This window comes from Callorhinus ursinus, unplaced genomic scaffold (assembly GCF_003265705.2).
Source record: "Callorhinus ursinus isolate GAN/ISIS: 27379988/994484 unplaced genomic scaffold, GSC_fseal_2.0 scaffold8, whole genome shotgun sequence".
In the NCBI taxonomy this organism is placed as follows: Eukaryota; Metazoa; Chordata; class Mammalia; order Carnivora; family Otariidae; genus Callorhinus; species Callorhinus ursinus.
Genome location: NW_027397070.1, coordinates 72,652,500 through 72,665,262, shown reverse-complemented (window position 1 = coordinate 72,665,262; position 12,763 = coordinate 72,652,500). Strand labels below are relative to the sequence as shown.

The window sequence follows — 12,763 nt, the reverse complement described above, 5'->3', positions numbered from 1 at the left end:
AGGGAGGCAGCTGTGGGGAGTCCAGTGCCCGCATCTGAGAGTGACTCAGGGGAGGAGGCAGAACACAGAATGGCCTATTTTGGGTTCAAGTCTGACTTTCACCAAAGGCTGGGAAATGATGGCACATCCCAGGGCGGACGCTGCCCTGTGGCGGAAGCAGCATGGCAGAAAAGCAGTTTCCAAATTTCCATCTTTCTGGCTGAAAAAGAAAAATGAGGGCAGATTTCCCAAACCTACAGCACTAAAAAAAATCTGATTACCCCTTCACATAAGACACCTACAGTCTGGTGGAGAGTGACCGCTAGCGCGCTTCTCCCCGCGACAGGCGACATCTGCTGGTCACTGTTTGGGTCTGACTCCGGGGTTGACGGAGCTGGCATCTGAGGCCAGCCCCCATCCATGCTCTCCAGGCAGCAAGTGTGACCCGTGCACACAGGACAGCGCTGGGAGCCAGGCTCCACCAGACAGACAGGCCAGGGGCTTCGGGCAGGGACAGCCTGCGACCGCAGGACTTCTGGCAACAGTCCCCACAGAGCAGATGAACCAGCAAGAACATGGGCTTGTCCAGGCCATTTTATTTAATAAAATTTTACAAAAATCAGTGCCTCCACCAGAACCAGAGAACGCTTGCTCGGAGTCAGAGAGGAGGGCCAGATGCAGAGAAAGGCTGCCAGACAGGCAGTGGTGCAGTAAGTGCTCCCAGGGCCTTCGCTCTCCCCCAGGTGTGACAGGAACGTGCTCCGGACTCCCTGAGCATGTGGACGCCTGCCTCCTGCGGACAGTTCCACTGAGAGCCAGGCCACCTGGCTTTGCCCCTGGCGGTGCCACGCAGGCAGCCAGGCCTGGGTTCATCCCTGGGCATCCCCAGGGGCCGACAGCACCTGCACCAGGCAGAGGGCCCCCAGTGCCACCTTGGTTCATGTCATGCTGGGGCAGAGCTCCTGGGGACCCTGGGCACCCCCTTCCTGTTGAGACTAGCTCTGCCAAAGGACACGCTCTTCTAAAGTGGTCAGACCCCAATATGCACCAGGGGGCGCAGCACGGGTGTGCACCGGGCATCCCCAGAAACATGCCCACAAAACAGTTCCGGTTTCCAGTACCAAACCAAGCCAGTAAGAAAATGTAAAACTCCTGATAAAAATACAAAGTATTCCCGTTTTAGCAAACGTCACTATTAAACAAGGTCATTTTTAGGTTACGTGGATTGAAGATCTTCTTTTTCCATGGAACTGTGAGGTACTGCCCGTTTCTGTGTAAGGGGGTCTTCAGAAAGAGGCTGCATGCAAGCAGGTTCCCCTGTCTGCCGCCGGAAGTCCCTGAGAGCTGATGGGAAAGGAAGGGCATGGTCAGGGCCTACAGAGGCCAGTGGGCTGTGTGCCCCTGGGGCCGGCCTGCTGCACCTGCCGCTGGGCCCCGTGGGGCTTTCTCTCCTCCTGCCTTAAGCTCCTGTCATTGTGCAGTCAACACGGAGGCGCATGGGATGGAGCGGACAGCTCCGTGGCTTTTCCCAGAGCAAAGGGGACACCACACTGGGAGGACAGCCATGTCGTGTGCCCAGGGCCATGCAGGCCTCCTCATCCCAGGTGATCCTATTACCCTGTCCTGAGGGCTTAGGTGGGGTCACAGGGCCCTTCCTGCTCTCGTCTGCAGTGTCCATGGATTTCCACCTACCAGCCGCTGTGGACGTGTAAGCTACTGTGAATGATGCTACGATGGCCATTTCTTTGTCTTGCTGCTCTAAGATGCCCCTGCCTGCACTTCTAGAAGTTTCTACCTCCTGCCTTGTGGGGTTTCCCAAAGAGCAGATGGACCAGCGTGCTTTGACGTCCCTGGAGATGGCCCTGGCCTGTGCAGCTGGATGACAAGGGGCCTCCCCTGCACTCGCTGTCCACACCAACCACCATCAGAACAGACCCTGGCGGTGGACATCCCCCAGGTGCCACTACTCTCCTGGGGCAGGGGTGCATGCAGAGTGAACCCCACCTGTGCTCCGGGTCCCGAGGGAAACAGGCCCCTGCAGACTGGGCACTGCTCCCCACAATACCCGGCCCATGAGTGGGCAGGCGCCCCCACTCCCAGGAAAAGCTGTGCCCTGTCCTCAGAAGAGGGCAGCAGAAGCCCCTGTCTATGCACCCCTGCCCCCCGCTGCCCAGCGGGGCCTGCAGCGCCCCTCACATGTGCCTCCTCACCCATCACCCCCCTGCCCTGCTGCTTCCCTGCAGCCCCTCCTACAGCCCACCGGTTGCCCGTGACGCCTGCGCACCTCCCAGCGCCCTTTGGTGCTCTGCCCGCCCCAGATGGCCGCAGTGCTCCTTTCTCCCGAATCTGTGAGACTCAGGTAGCAGGTGCCAGCACATAGACCCATGCGGCCAGCAGGGCTGTGGCCTGTCCCGGGGAGCGGCTCACCTTGGTCTGGATCAGGGCTCTGCAGGGCTGCAGACGGAAGGTGGGCACGCCCAGTTCTTCAGGCTCTTGGAGGTCGGAACATTCCAGAATGTGACCCAGGTCTCCGGAAAGGTTCTAGTGAGATAAGCCACTGTCACACGCGGGGAAGGAAGATAAAGGACCACTTTCTCTGCGTTTGCCTTGTTAACCCAGACCCCTCTGGCACATCCCACCATTAAACTGCCACGTGGTCATGACTCAGTGTCCATGGAGCCAAGGCAGCCGGTCCCCACCCTCCTATCACCAGGCTCACAGCCACCCTCTCCTTCCAGACCCACAGGGCCCTCCACCTCAAGTCTTCTACCGCCTCCAGAGTGAGCCCTGCCCCCCCCCCCCCCGGCCCCCCCCGGACCGGCCCCCCCCCCCCCCCCGCCTGGCTGCACCTGGAGCTGCCCCCCCCAGCCTGGCTGCACCTGGAGCTGCTCCACCTCCCCGCCTCCTGTTCAGGCTGCCTGTCCCCTTCCCCATCCTCCAGGCTATTTTCCTTAAAAAAGCTGCCAAGGTGGCCTCGTCAGGCCCCTCTGGCTCCTTGCAGCCCTCACGTCCCTCCTGGCCAGCCCCACTGGCCCCGAGGCCCATCAGCAGCCATCCCCAAGGCCCCCGTTGTCACTGAGGTCCGCCAGCCCCTTTTAGGTTTTCCACGTTTGAAAATTGCCATAATACTAAAAACCAGAAAAGGGTCTTTGCCAACTTGATGGCTGAAAGACTGCTCTGGATACAATTTGCATTTTCTCTGGTAACTGGCCACCTCTCTGCTCCAGCTTTGCTGGCTCCCACCTCAGGTGCTAGGGACCCACCTGGTGGCTAACATCACCTGTCTGCGGGCACCTGCCACTCGCTGGGCGCAGCCCCGCCCCCAGCCCCTGAGCAAAGGCCGCTGCTGCGTGGGGCACTTCTCCACCCTCCCCTCTGCTGGGAGCTCCTGTGCCCCGCCCCGCATGCAGTGTATGTCCTCCGCTCGGCCACGGCACCTCCTCCACCACGTGTCAAGGGTCCGGCCGCATTTGGACATCTGTCAGCCTGACACAGGGCAGGTGCCTGACACCGACGAGCTGACCCATCTCTCCCCTTCCCTGCCTGCGTTGCTGCATTCCCCCCCAACCACCACTGGAAACCAGTGTGTTTTCTCCCCCACCTGCTGTTTTCTGGTAGCAAGGCCCCCCTACCCTCATGCCGTCTGTGTAGATGGCTCCCTGCGGCCTCAGGGTGGCCAGCAAAGTCGCTGTGGAGTCCAGCTACACCCCCAGGAGCCCCGTGTCCACCTGACTCTCACCTTCTGAGCGGCATCTATTCCAAGAACGAGGAAGAGATTTTCCTGGCAACGGGACTCACTCCAGAGGCATCGAGAGGCCGATGTGCTATTTGTGTTCTGAAGAGCTCTCCAGAGTTTTCTAGATTCAGAACTGGAAAAGAGATATGTTAATTAAAGAAACTGAGAGGGGCGCCTGGGTGGCTCAGATGGTTAAGCGTCTGCCTTTGGCTCAGGTCATGGTCCCAGGGTCTTGGGATTGAGCCCCGCATCGGGCTCCCTGCTCCGCGGGGAGCCTGCTTCTCCCTCTGCCTCTCTCTCTCTCTCTCTCTGACTCTCATGAATAAATAAATAAAACATTAAAAAAAGAGAGACTGAGAAACCTTCAGAACAGAAGCCAAGAGATCACCTGCCCCCAGGGATTGTGAGAACAGAGTGCTCCCTTCTGGGCTGAGTTATGTGTTGCTTTCTTCAGACGATATGTGCCCCCCGATGAATACCCCACTCCCACCCTCCTCCCCTGGCACCGCCTGGCTCACGGTCACAGCTGAGCGGCACCTCCAAGGGGCAGACGTCCTGGAGGCCCGGTGCTTCACAGTTGTGTTCCTGGTGATCACAGGGACCACAGGGACACTCGAAAACTAGGGGTGGGGCAGTGACTAGAGGACGACCACTGGGAGTCTGTCACGCACCGTCCACAGCTACTGGCCACCCCCCCATCAGCCACGTGCCATCCACGGCTGCTAGCACAGCTCCCGCGAGGGAAGGGAAGGTGTTCACACAAAGAATCATGGGAGGGGCAGTTAGGCTAAGTGCCCACATCATTTCCAAGTCGTCGTCATGCTTTCAAACCCCAAAGTCACAGCCACCTCCCGTCACACACCAGTGTCCAGCCCTGCCAGGCCTGACACCCAGGACCACCCATGTCTCTGGGTGTCGGAGGCTCATGCTGCCACCAAAGGCCCTTCCACCTGCCTGCTGGCCCGGCCCACGCCTTGGGAAAGCACCATATCCAGAGGGCACACGGTGGTGACAGCCTTCCAGGCTCCAGGCCTCTGTCTCCGTGCCCCTGGCGGGACTCCCTGGGGTGGGCCCTGACTGGACCCAAGACTGGAGCCCAGAAGGGCTGGTGTGCAGAACTCTCTGACAAAGAGGGCATGGGGTCAGGGAAGCCAGCTCACACCACCTTTCACCTCCTCCTCCTGCGGCCTGGGCTCAGCGGACCTCGAGCTTTTCGACCACATGCAGGGAGCTGCACTTGCTTTCTCTCAGTGCCCAGTGAGAGCACGTCTGAGGACACAGCCGTCTGCGCACACCTGCGTCTGTGATGTCCCAGAGCACGGGCCCCGGGGACCAGAGCCTTCCCGCTAGCACCAGATGCACTCAGGCTGGCTGACCCTGTGGGTTCAGGCTGTCCCTCGGCGGCACCGGCATGTCTTCTCTGTGGCTGAGGATCAGTCCGTCAGGCCCCCCAGGAGGGCCCCGTGCCCACGGCCCAGGCCCTCAGGCCCTTCCACACCCCCAGCACTTGCACTGAGGCACCGGGAGCTGGCGCCCCCGTCGACCTTGTTCCAGGTGAACATGGCTCTGAGAGGGGTGACCATGGCCAGAGCATCGACCCGTGCTGCCTGGTCCCTCCGTGAGGACCCCATGACCCCAAGGCTATGGGAACTTCGGGAGTGACGGGCTCTCTGTAAACGTCCAGTTGGTCAACCGAAATTATAAACTGAGACTTGTTGTAAGAACGTAAGTCCCTTACCACAGTTGCTGTCCAGATTCACAGCCGGGCAGTTCTAAGATGCAGTCTAAGGGGGGGATGCCTTCAGTTGCCTGCTGGACTGGTACTTCTTGAAAAACAAACCTGAACACATCCTCGTAGGTGGGCAGAAGCTGGAAAAAGAAAAAAACACACATTACATCCCCTTACCCCCGATACGTAGTTTTGGTGCAAATGAAGTGTGTGCACAATCAGACCATCACTGCTGCCACAGCGCGACACACTCGCTCCCCAAAATCTCTGCTCTGCACACTCCCGATGAGAAGCACAGGGCGTAGAAAGTGGGATTAGGGCACAGCACTCATAAGCTTCGTCAGTGACACACGAGAAAGAGGCACCTGATAAAAGTGTTAGTGTTTCCCGCGTGTTAGCTGGCTGGGAAATCTATCCACACGACAGTAAAGGTGGCCCTTCCTGGACGAAGACCTGAGGTCAGAAGGTTGGGAGTTAGTGTGAAGTGCTGGAATGAATGTCCAAAGTCTGGCAGGAGGTGACAGGAGTACAAACCAGGGGGACTGGAGGTGAGGGTGGGGGTGCACACTGAGCGCATGCTGGAGGTGAGGGTGCGTGTGCGCACTGAGCGCATGCTGGAGGGGAGGGTGGGTGTGCGCACTGAGCGCATGCTGGAGGGGAGAGTGGGTGTGCGCACTGAGAGGCTGGAGGTGAGGGTGGGTGTGTGCACGGGGTGGGCTGGAGGTGAGGGTGGGTGTGCACACTGAGCGCATGCTGGAGGTGAGGGTGGGTGTGCGCACTGAGAGGCTGGAGGTGAGGGTGGGTGTGCACTGGGCAGGTGGAGGTGAGGGCAGCTGTGCGAGCTGGGAGGGCGGGGAGCCCCGAGAGCTGTTGGAGGGGTGTGTGTGCTCAGTGCATATATTCACGTCAGCAGGGTGCAGTTTTCTCTCTTCACCTAGTGTCTCTTGCAAAGTTCACATTATTGTCAGATTGTTCCCTGATCTCTTCGTCCCAGTGGAAGACAAGTCTGTTTTCAGAACAGCGGGCTAGCAGAGCGGACTGCATGGAGGGCGCCTCCCGCCAGAGGTCCAGGGAAACACTGGTTCAGGAAGCAAACCGTTCATCCCTAGAACCAGCGAAACCTTTTCTCTCATTCCTTACTCATCTGACTCCTTTTGTTCTCGTGGTGTTCGGGGGTTTCAGGGTAAGCCCTCGGGAAGAGATGGCAGAGGAAAAGGAGCAAGGGAAGGAAGCGGAAGACAAGAAGGATCAGATGCAGTCATAAAAAAGGTGAAACTGGTGGTCAGGTGAGGAAGGGCAGCGCCCTCGGCGAAGGGGACGCGGCCTGGGATCTCCAGGCCATCTCCAGCACCCGGTCATCACACACAGGCTGGAAGGGACTCTTGGTGAGGCTTTCTGAATAAGGAGAGTAACAATTCGGACAAAAAGCTCTTTCCCGGTGTGCCCTGAACGGAGCGGGGAAAGGTGGGCTGGCGGGATGGTGGAGGCCCAGTGCCTGGACTCAGGAGCACTGGGCACAAGCACTCGCTCCTGACTCGCCCCCCAGTATGGTCCAGCCTCCTTCCTTCCCTGGCTCAGGACAGGCCAGCCAGCCACACAGGCAGGGACCAAGGCCGGGAGAGAAGCAGACCCCCTCCCGGGCCAGCCCACCGAAGCCGGAGGGTCTGCTGTAGAAATACCTCACAAGGTGAGCTGCCCGCGGCTCCTGGCACCCCAGGCCCGCCCTGGGGAGGCTGGCGAGAACCACGCTCCTTTTGGGTAGAAGCCACTGACTGCCGCCGAGGATGAGGGGGTCTCTCCGGGAGCTCAAAGTTTGGGGAGAACTGTTCAGACTTGGCCGAAGATTCTTGAAAGCCTTCAAACTCCCCCCAGGCGCTGTTGTGCTCCCCGGGGTCCGGGCCGCCGGCGGGGCAGGTAGAAAAGCCCTCCCCGCCCCCGGAGAGACACTCGGCGCCAGCGCCTCTCCGCCCCCCTGGCGCCTTGCTTGCACCGATGTCTTTAGAAGCCGGGCAGAGGGAAACGTCGCCTGCTTCCTCTGCGAGGTCGCTCCGACACCTGCTGGGAGGGGGTGTCTGGCCAGGCCCTGCCCCCCGCTGCCGCTGGCCCTGCATGTCGGTGCCGTCCGGGCCGCGTCCACGCGATGGGGAGCTGGGGAGGTGCTCCCGAGACACCCACAGCGCTGCGCCAGAGCCGCCCGGGGCTGCACGGGGTGGGAGCGCGGGGGGTGGGGTCGCCCCGGGGCGGGGAGGAGGGCAGCCCGGGGCCGGGGTCCCCGCGAGGGCCCGGCCTGCGGCCCCCGCCCGCACCCACCTCGGCTCACGGGAGCTGCGGCCGCCGCTGTCCCCACGCCCGCCCGTTGCCCGGCAACGGAGCGCGCTGGCCCCCGCGTCCGGCGTCCGGCGTCGTGACGTCAGCGCGCTGGCCCGCCCCGCTGTGCGCCTGCGTGTCCCCCACCCCCCACCCCGGCCCTAACTCTCCGCCCTCCAGGAGGAGGGCTTCACTGGAGCGGCCCCGCGCGCCTCTGGAGCCCCGACTCGCCAGCCCGCCCCGGGCGCGCCCTGCCCGGTTCCGCGGCGCGCGCGGGCCTCTGGGGTGGGGCGGCCTCCCGCACCGCGCGGCCGACTCCCGAGTCCCAGGGCCGCGCTGTCCCCAAGCGTAAGGGAGGCTGGCGGTCCGCCGCCTGCGGGCCGGACCGGGGGCGCAGCAGGCGCAGTGTGGGCCCTGGACAGCCAGCCCCCCTCCTGCTGCCACCCGCCCCCGGGCAAGGGCACCACTGCGGCAGCCTGGCCCGCCCGCCAGCTCCCTCCCAGCCCTTCCAGACCTTTCCCCATCCGCCCCCACCTCCAGGCTCAGGAAGTCCACCTCGCCGAGCGCGCTTGACTCCAGCCTCCCCAGAGGTGACGGAAACCCTGATCCACACCCCCGCTCCCCAGGCTCCCTCCATCCGCGCGTTTCTCCACCCTGTGACCTCCCTGGGCCCTGTCCTGTTGGCATGAATCACCCTCTCGCCCTGGTCCTTGTCAGCCCAGCTACTGAAAATTTTTAATTTTGAAAATTACCAGATGAGCTCATCGCTGACTCCCGGACTGCAGCCTCCTGTCCCCTCCCGTGCTTCCTGAGGGGTACACCAGCCAGCAATGCAGTGTGCAAGCAACGCAGTCCGACTGCCCAGCTCTGGGCAGACACCTGGGTGACCCTGGGGGAAGGTGGCCAGATGCCGGCTGTCCTGCCTGGATGTCACCCCAGGGACAGTGTTGGTCCCAGGCATTTCTGCTGTCTACCCAGTGCTTGAACCCCCTCATCCACTGTCCTTGCTGTCCTCGTAGTGCAGGGAGGGAAGGGAGTAGGAGAAAAGTTGTCCCTGTGTACAGGTGGGCAAACTGAGGCCCGGGCCCAAAGGCCCGAGTGCGAAGTGTTGCTGGGGCTGGAACCAGCTCTTGGGAGCTCAGCAGTTTCCCACACCCTGTGTGGGCCTCGGCGAAGAGTGAAAATGGCGCTGTGACCTTCAGGGTACAGGTGGCTGACCTGTCTTACTAGCTGTGGTGGATGAATACTGCCGCCCAGAGGTGTCCACGTCCTGGTCCCCAGAACCCGTGAGTGTGGGACCTTAACAAGGCCTCACGAGGGACTTTACAGACATGGTTACGTGAAGGCTTTTGAGATGGGGACAAAGTCCTGGGTTATGCCGTTGAGCCCAATGTCCTGGCAAGGAGGAAGCAGGGGGGTCCGAGTCTGAGGAGCTGGAGAGACAGAAGCAGAGGTCAGAGAGATGCAGGGCTCTGAACGAAGGGATGCGGGCCACCTCTAGGACCTGAACAGGGCAAGGAAGTACACCTCCCTGAAACCCCAGAAGGAATACAGCCCTACTGACACCTGGAGCCGCGAGGGAATGAATGTGTTGGTGTAAGCCACTGTGTGGTTATTTGTTACAGCAGTGACCTCTGACTACTAAAAAGGTGCTGCCTTGGGGGAGCCAAGACTCAGAGGAGGTGGCAGAGGTGAACTGACATAGGGTGCTCGGTCCTGGCTGCAGGTTTTGGGGGGGGTGTAACCCACGGAGCTGACAGCTGGCTCCTGGCTCCTCTGGCCAACCGAGCCGACTGGGCACGAGACGTGGGGCACAAGCCGAGGGCCAGGCCTCCAGGAGGGGGGGGCGGGCGGGGCAGGGCCGGTATCTGTTCAAGTTGAAGAGGCTTCACCTGCTGAGGGAGACTGGTCAGAGGGGAGCATGGCGCCATTAAAGTGGGGTTCAGGGGACACAAGCACGAGTGGAGGGGCACAGTGCAGTCAGGAGGAAGAACCATGTGGCCCCCCCAGGCTCCTCTCGGGATATCTCGGTCCATTCCCCTGAGGAACAGGGGTGGGGGACAGCTTATCTGCCACCAAGCTAAGCCTCCCCTGTCCCAGCCTCAGGAGGAAGGGGCCAGCCTCCACTTGGCTCAGAGCCGTGCAGTATCCTGGTGCCTCCCAGCCATGGCCTGATGAGCGATGGGGAAGTGTCCCCTGCTCCCAGAAGCACCTAGGTACCCTGCTGGGGTTCTCAGACCCAAACCCCTGGGAGGAGTCAAGGAGGCCACCTTTCCCCAGGCCTGGAGCAGGCACTCAGCTTGGGGGAGACTGAGGCAGTTAGAGGCCAAGGGTCAGCAGACCTGAAGCCCGCCCCCTCCCCACCGTGTGAGGACTGAATGGGAGGGCAGATGGCAGCTAATCGGGTCCTACGTAGCCCCCCGTTCAGTTGTGACTCTTGGGCTGGGCCAGGCTGGGCAGGGACAATGCAGAGCTATTTTTGCTTATGGTGCAGCAGCTGCCGCACAGAGACATCAATCATTGACGCTCTGGGGTCCCTGCCAGCCTGGAGAGGCGCGAGTCCTCATCTGGGCCCCACCAGGGCCCCGCATCCTAGGCCCTGGTTCCCAGACACCCAGCCTCAGGAGGCTGCGGGGGAGCCTGACACCCCCGCCCATCAGCGAGGGCTGGGCTGAGGTGTGGCCTAGCGTGGTGGTCCGAGGGAGGAGGCTGAGCCTATGTGTGCCCACGGGAGAGAGCACGGGGCACTGCAGAACCAGCGCACCCCGCCCAGCGCTCTGAGGGTGGGGGCCTTGTATGGGCCAGGGGTGGCTGTGAGTCTGGCTTGTGGGAGAGCAGGGGCTCCTGAGCCATGTCCAACTGCTGTCACCTTTCCCAGCAGGGCATCTGTCCCTGGAGGGGCCATCAGGGCAGGGCTGTAGCAGGGCGGGACGACGGCAGCTCCTGGCAGCTCAGGGCTCTGCGGCAGACTCACAGCCAGGCTTGGGCTGGGGGGGGGGGGGGGGGGGGGGGGAGGGACGGGGGGGGGGGGGGGGGGCTATGGATGGGCTTCACAGGCTCCACCCGAGCAGCTTTCTCCCCGGGCTGACCCTATGATCCTGGGGCCAGGCTGGGGCTTCTGAGGCCCCCTCAGGAGGGAGGAGGGATTGGGCACAAGGAGGCAGGGCCCAGGCTGGCCGGCCCTGGGGGCAGTGAGGGCCAACGAATGGACCATCTCCCTTTACACAGTGGCATACTCTGCTGAGGCGCCAGGCCCTCCTAGAGATGAAATGGGGCTCCCGGGGGCCCCCCCGGGGATGTGTAGGGGTGAGCATAACAGGTGATATCAGCCTTCTGCCTGAGAGCAGGCAGGAGAAGGGATGGGGCAGTCTCTGGGGCAGGAGCATCCTGAATCTGGGCCCTGAGCCAATGCCAAGCCAACTCTCTTGCTGCAGAGTGAGCAAGGCCCCAACAGGGTAGTGTAAGCCCACCCAGCCCTCACCAAGGCCATGTGCAGAAGTGGCCCCAGGGAGGGTCCCTGGCCAGCCAGCGATCCCAGGGACCACCCAGCTGCACAGGGGCTGGCTGAGGGCTGTTCCTTCAGCAGCCATGTGAGACCCCCTGCTCCTGACCTCTGCTCAGGAGGGGCAGCTCCCTGGCCTCCCCACCCAGGGCCCCATCCTTGCCCTCCCCACAGAGCTGGGAGGAGCCCCCATAGCCCCATCATGCTGGACATCAGGATGTCACATGGAATGAGGCCACTTCATTTGGACAGGGAACCAGGGTCCACACAACTTTGCCAAGGTCACTCATCTAATGGGGCAGGGGGACGCAGAACTGGGTCTGTGCCCTAAGTTAGTCCCTGATTATACAAGTGCCCCTTGTTCCCAGGCCCCCGCTGCCAGACTCACAAACACAGACGGGCAGGCCGAGATCCCAACAGAACCGGACAGATGCGGAACACACCCGGGGACACAAAGAGTGCCCCCTCCCTGCACCCATGAGCGACTGACTCCCTGGTGGACAGAGCAGGGCACGACTCCAGGGATCCAGGGATAGAGGGGGCACAGGGTCTCTGGCTGCAGGGCAATGCTGCCCTGCCTGCGGGAAAACACTAGGGCAGGAAGGGTGAGACCCACACCCGAAGGACAGGGCTGTGGCCCGTTGTGCCGTGGGCTCAGTGGAGGGAGGCTTCCGAGCAGTGCTGTGCATGTCTGTCCGACCTGCAGCTGGCCGGCTGCCCGGCTGCAGCCCGGCTAACGGGAACTGGCACGCATGAGTCATCCTGCTGGGCAGGCTCACCTGGGCCCGGCTGGCTGTGTGCATCCCCACGAAAGCCCAGGAGTAGAGTGTGTCTGTGTGTGCCCATGGGTGTGTCTGTGTCCTCTTGTGCATATCTGGGCACGTGGGCACGGCTGTGTCAGTACGTGTGGGAGTGTGTGTGCACGGAGGCATATCCAAGTCAGTCTGTGTCTGTGTATCGGTGTGAATATGTGCGTTGTCTACATCTGCGTGTGAGGTGTGTGTGTGTGTGTCCGTCTGTCTGTCTGTCCCAGCACCACTGGCACCACTCCTAGGACGCCCCCGGGAATGGTCCTCCGCGGCAGTAGCTGTGCTTTTCGGGGTCTTTTCTGGCCCAGGCCTCCCACCCCCAGCCCCAGCAGGACCCACACCTCAAGGTCCCCTTCCTCAGATCTACATCAGGCTGGGCCTCAGCTAGCCCCCTGCCCGTTCCCCAAGGAGTGTCATCGTCTGCACACTACCCAAGCTGGAGCCCCGGGGCCCATCCCACTCCAGTCCTTACCAAGCCCCTCTGTCATCTTCTGGAACATCCTGGGTCCCTGTCTCCCTCCTCATATTGCTGCCCTGGCCCAGCCCCCACCCACCCTCTTGTGGGGCTCCTGACTTCCAGCAGTGGCCCCCACGGACAACCACCCTGCTCCCCCCCAGCCACCAGGTGGTCTTTCCTCAGCCTCCACTGCCCAGTCTTGCTGCCCCCTGCCTCACCTCACCTAATTCTCAGCCTGGGCTCT

General features: G+C 62.1%; 1 protein-coding gene across 1 annotated transcript; it reads right to left on the bottom strand.

Moving 5' to 3' along the window:
* Positions 1-558: 558 nt before the first annotated feature.
* Positions 559-12,056, bottom strand: CLBA1 (clathrin binding box of aftiphilin containing 1). The gene is made up of 8 exons (XM_025870429.2): positions 11,872-12,056; positions 10,621-10,738; positions 7,946-8,124; positions 7,124-7,883; positions 5,454-5,584; positions 3,719-3,848; positions 2,407-2,520; positions 559-1,323 (listed from the first exon to the last, which is right to left on the bottom strand). The coding sequence occupies exons 1-8, from the start codon at positions 12,054-12,056 to the stop codon at positions 1,159-1,161; spliced, it is 1,782 nt and encodes a 593-aa protein (XP_025726214.2). The 3' UTR covers positions 559-1,158.
* Between the last annotated feature and the right edge of the window lie 707 nt (positions 12,057-12,763).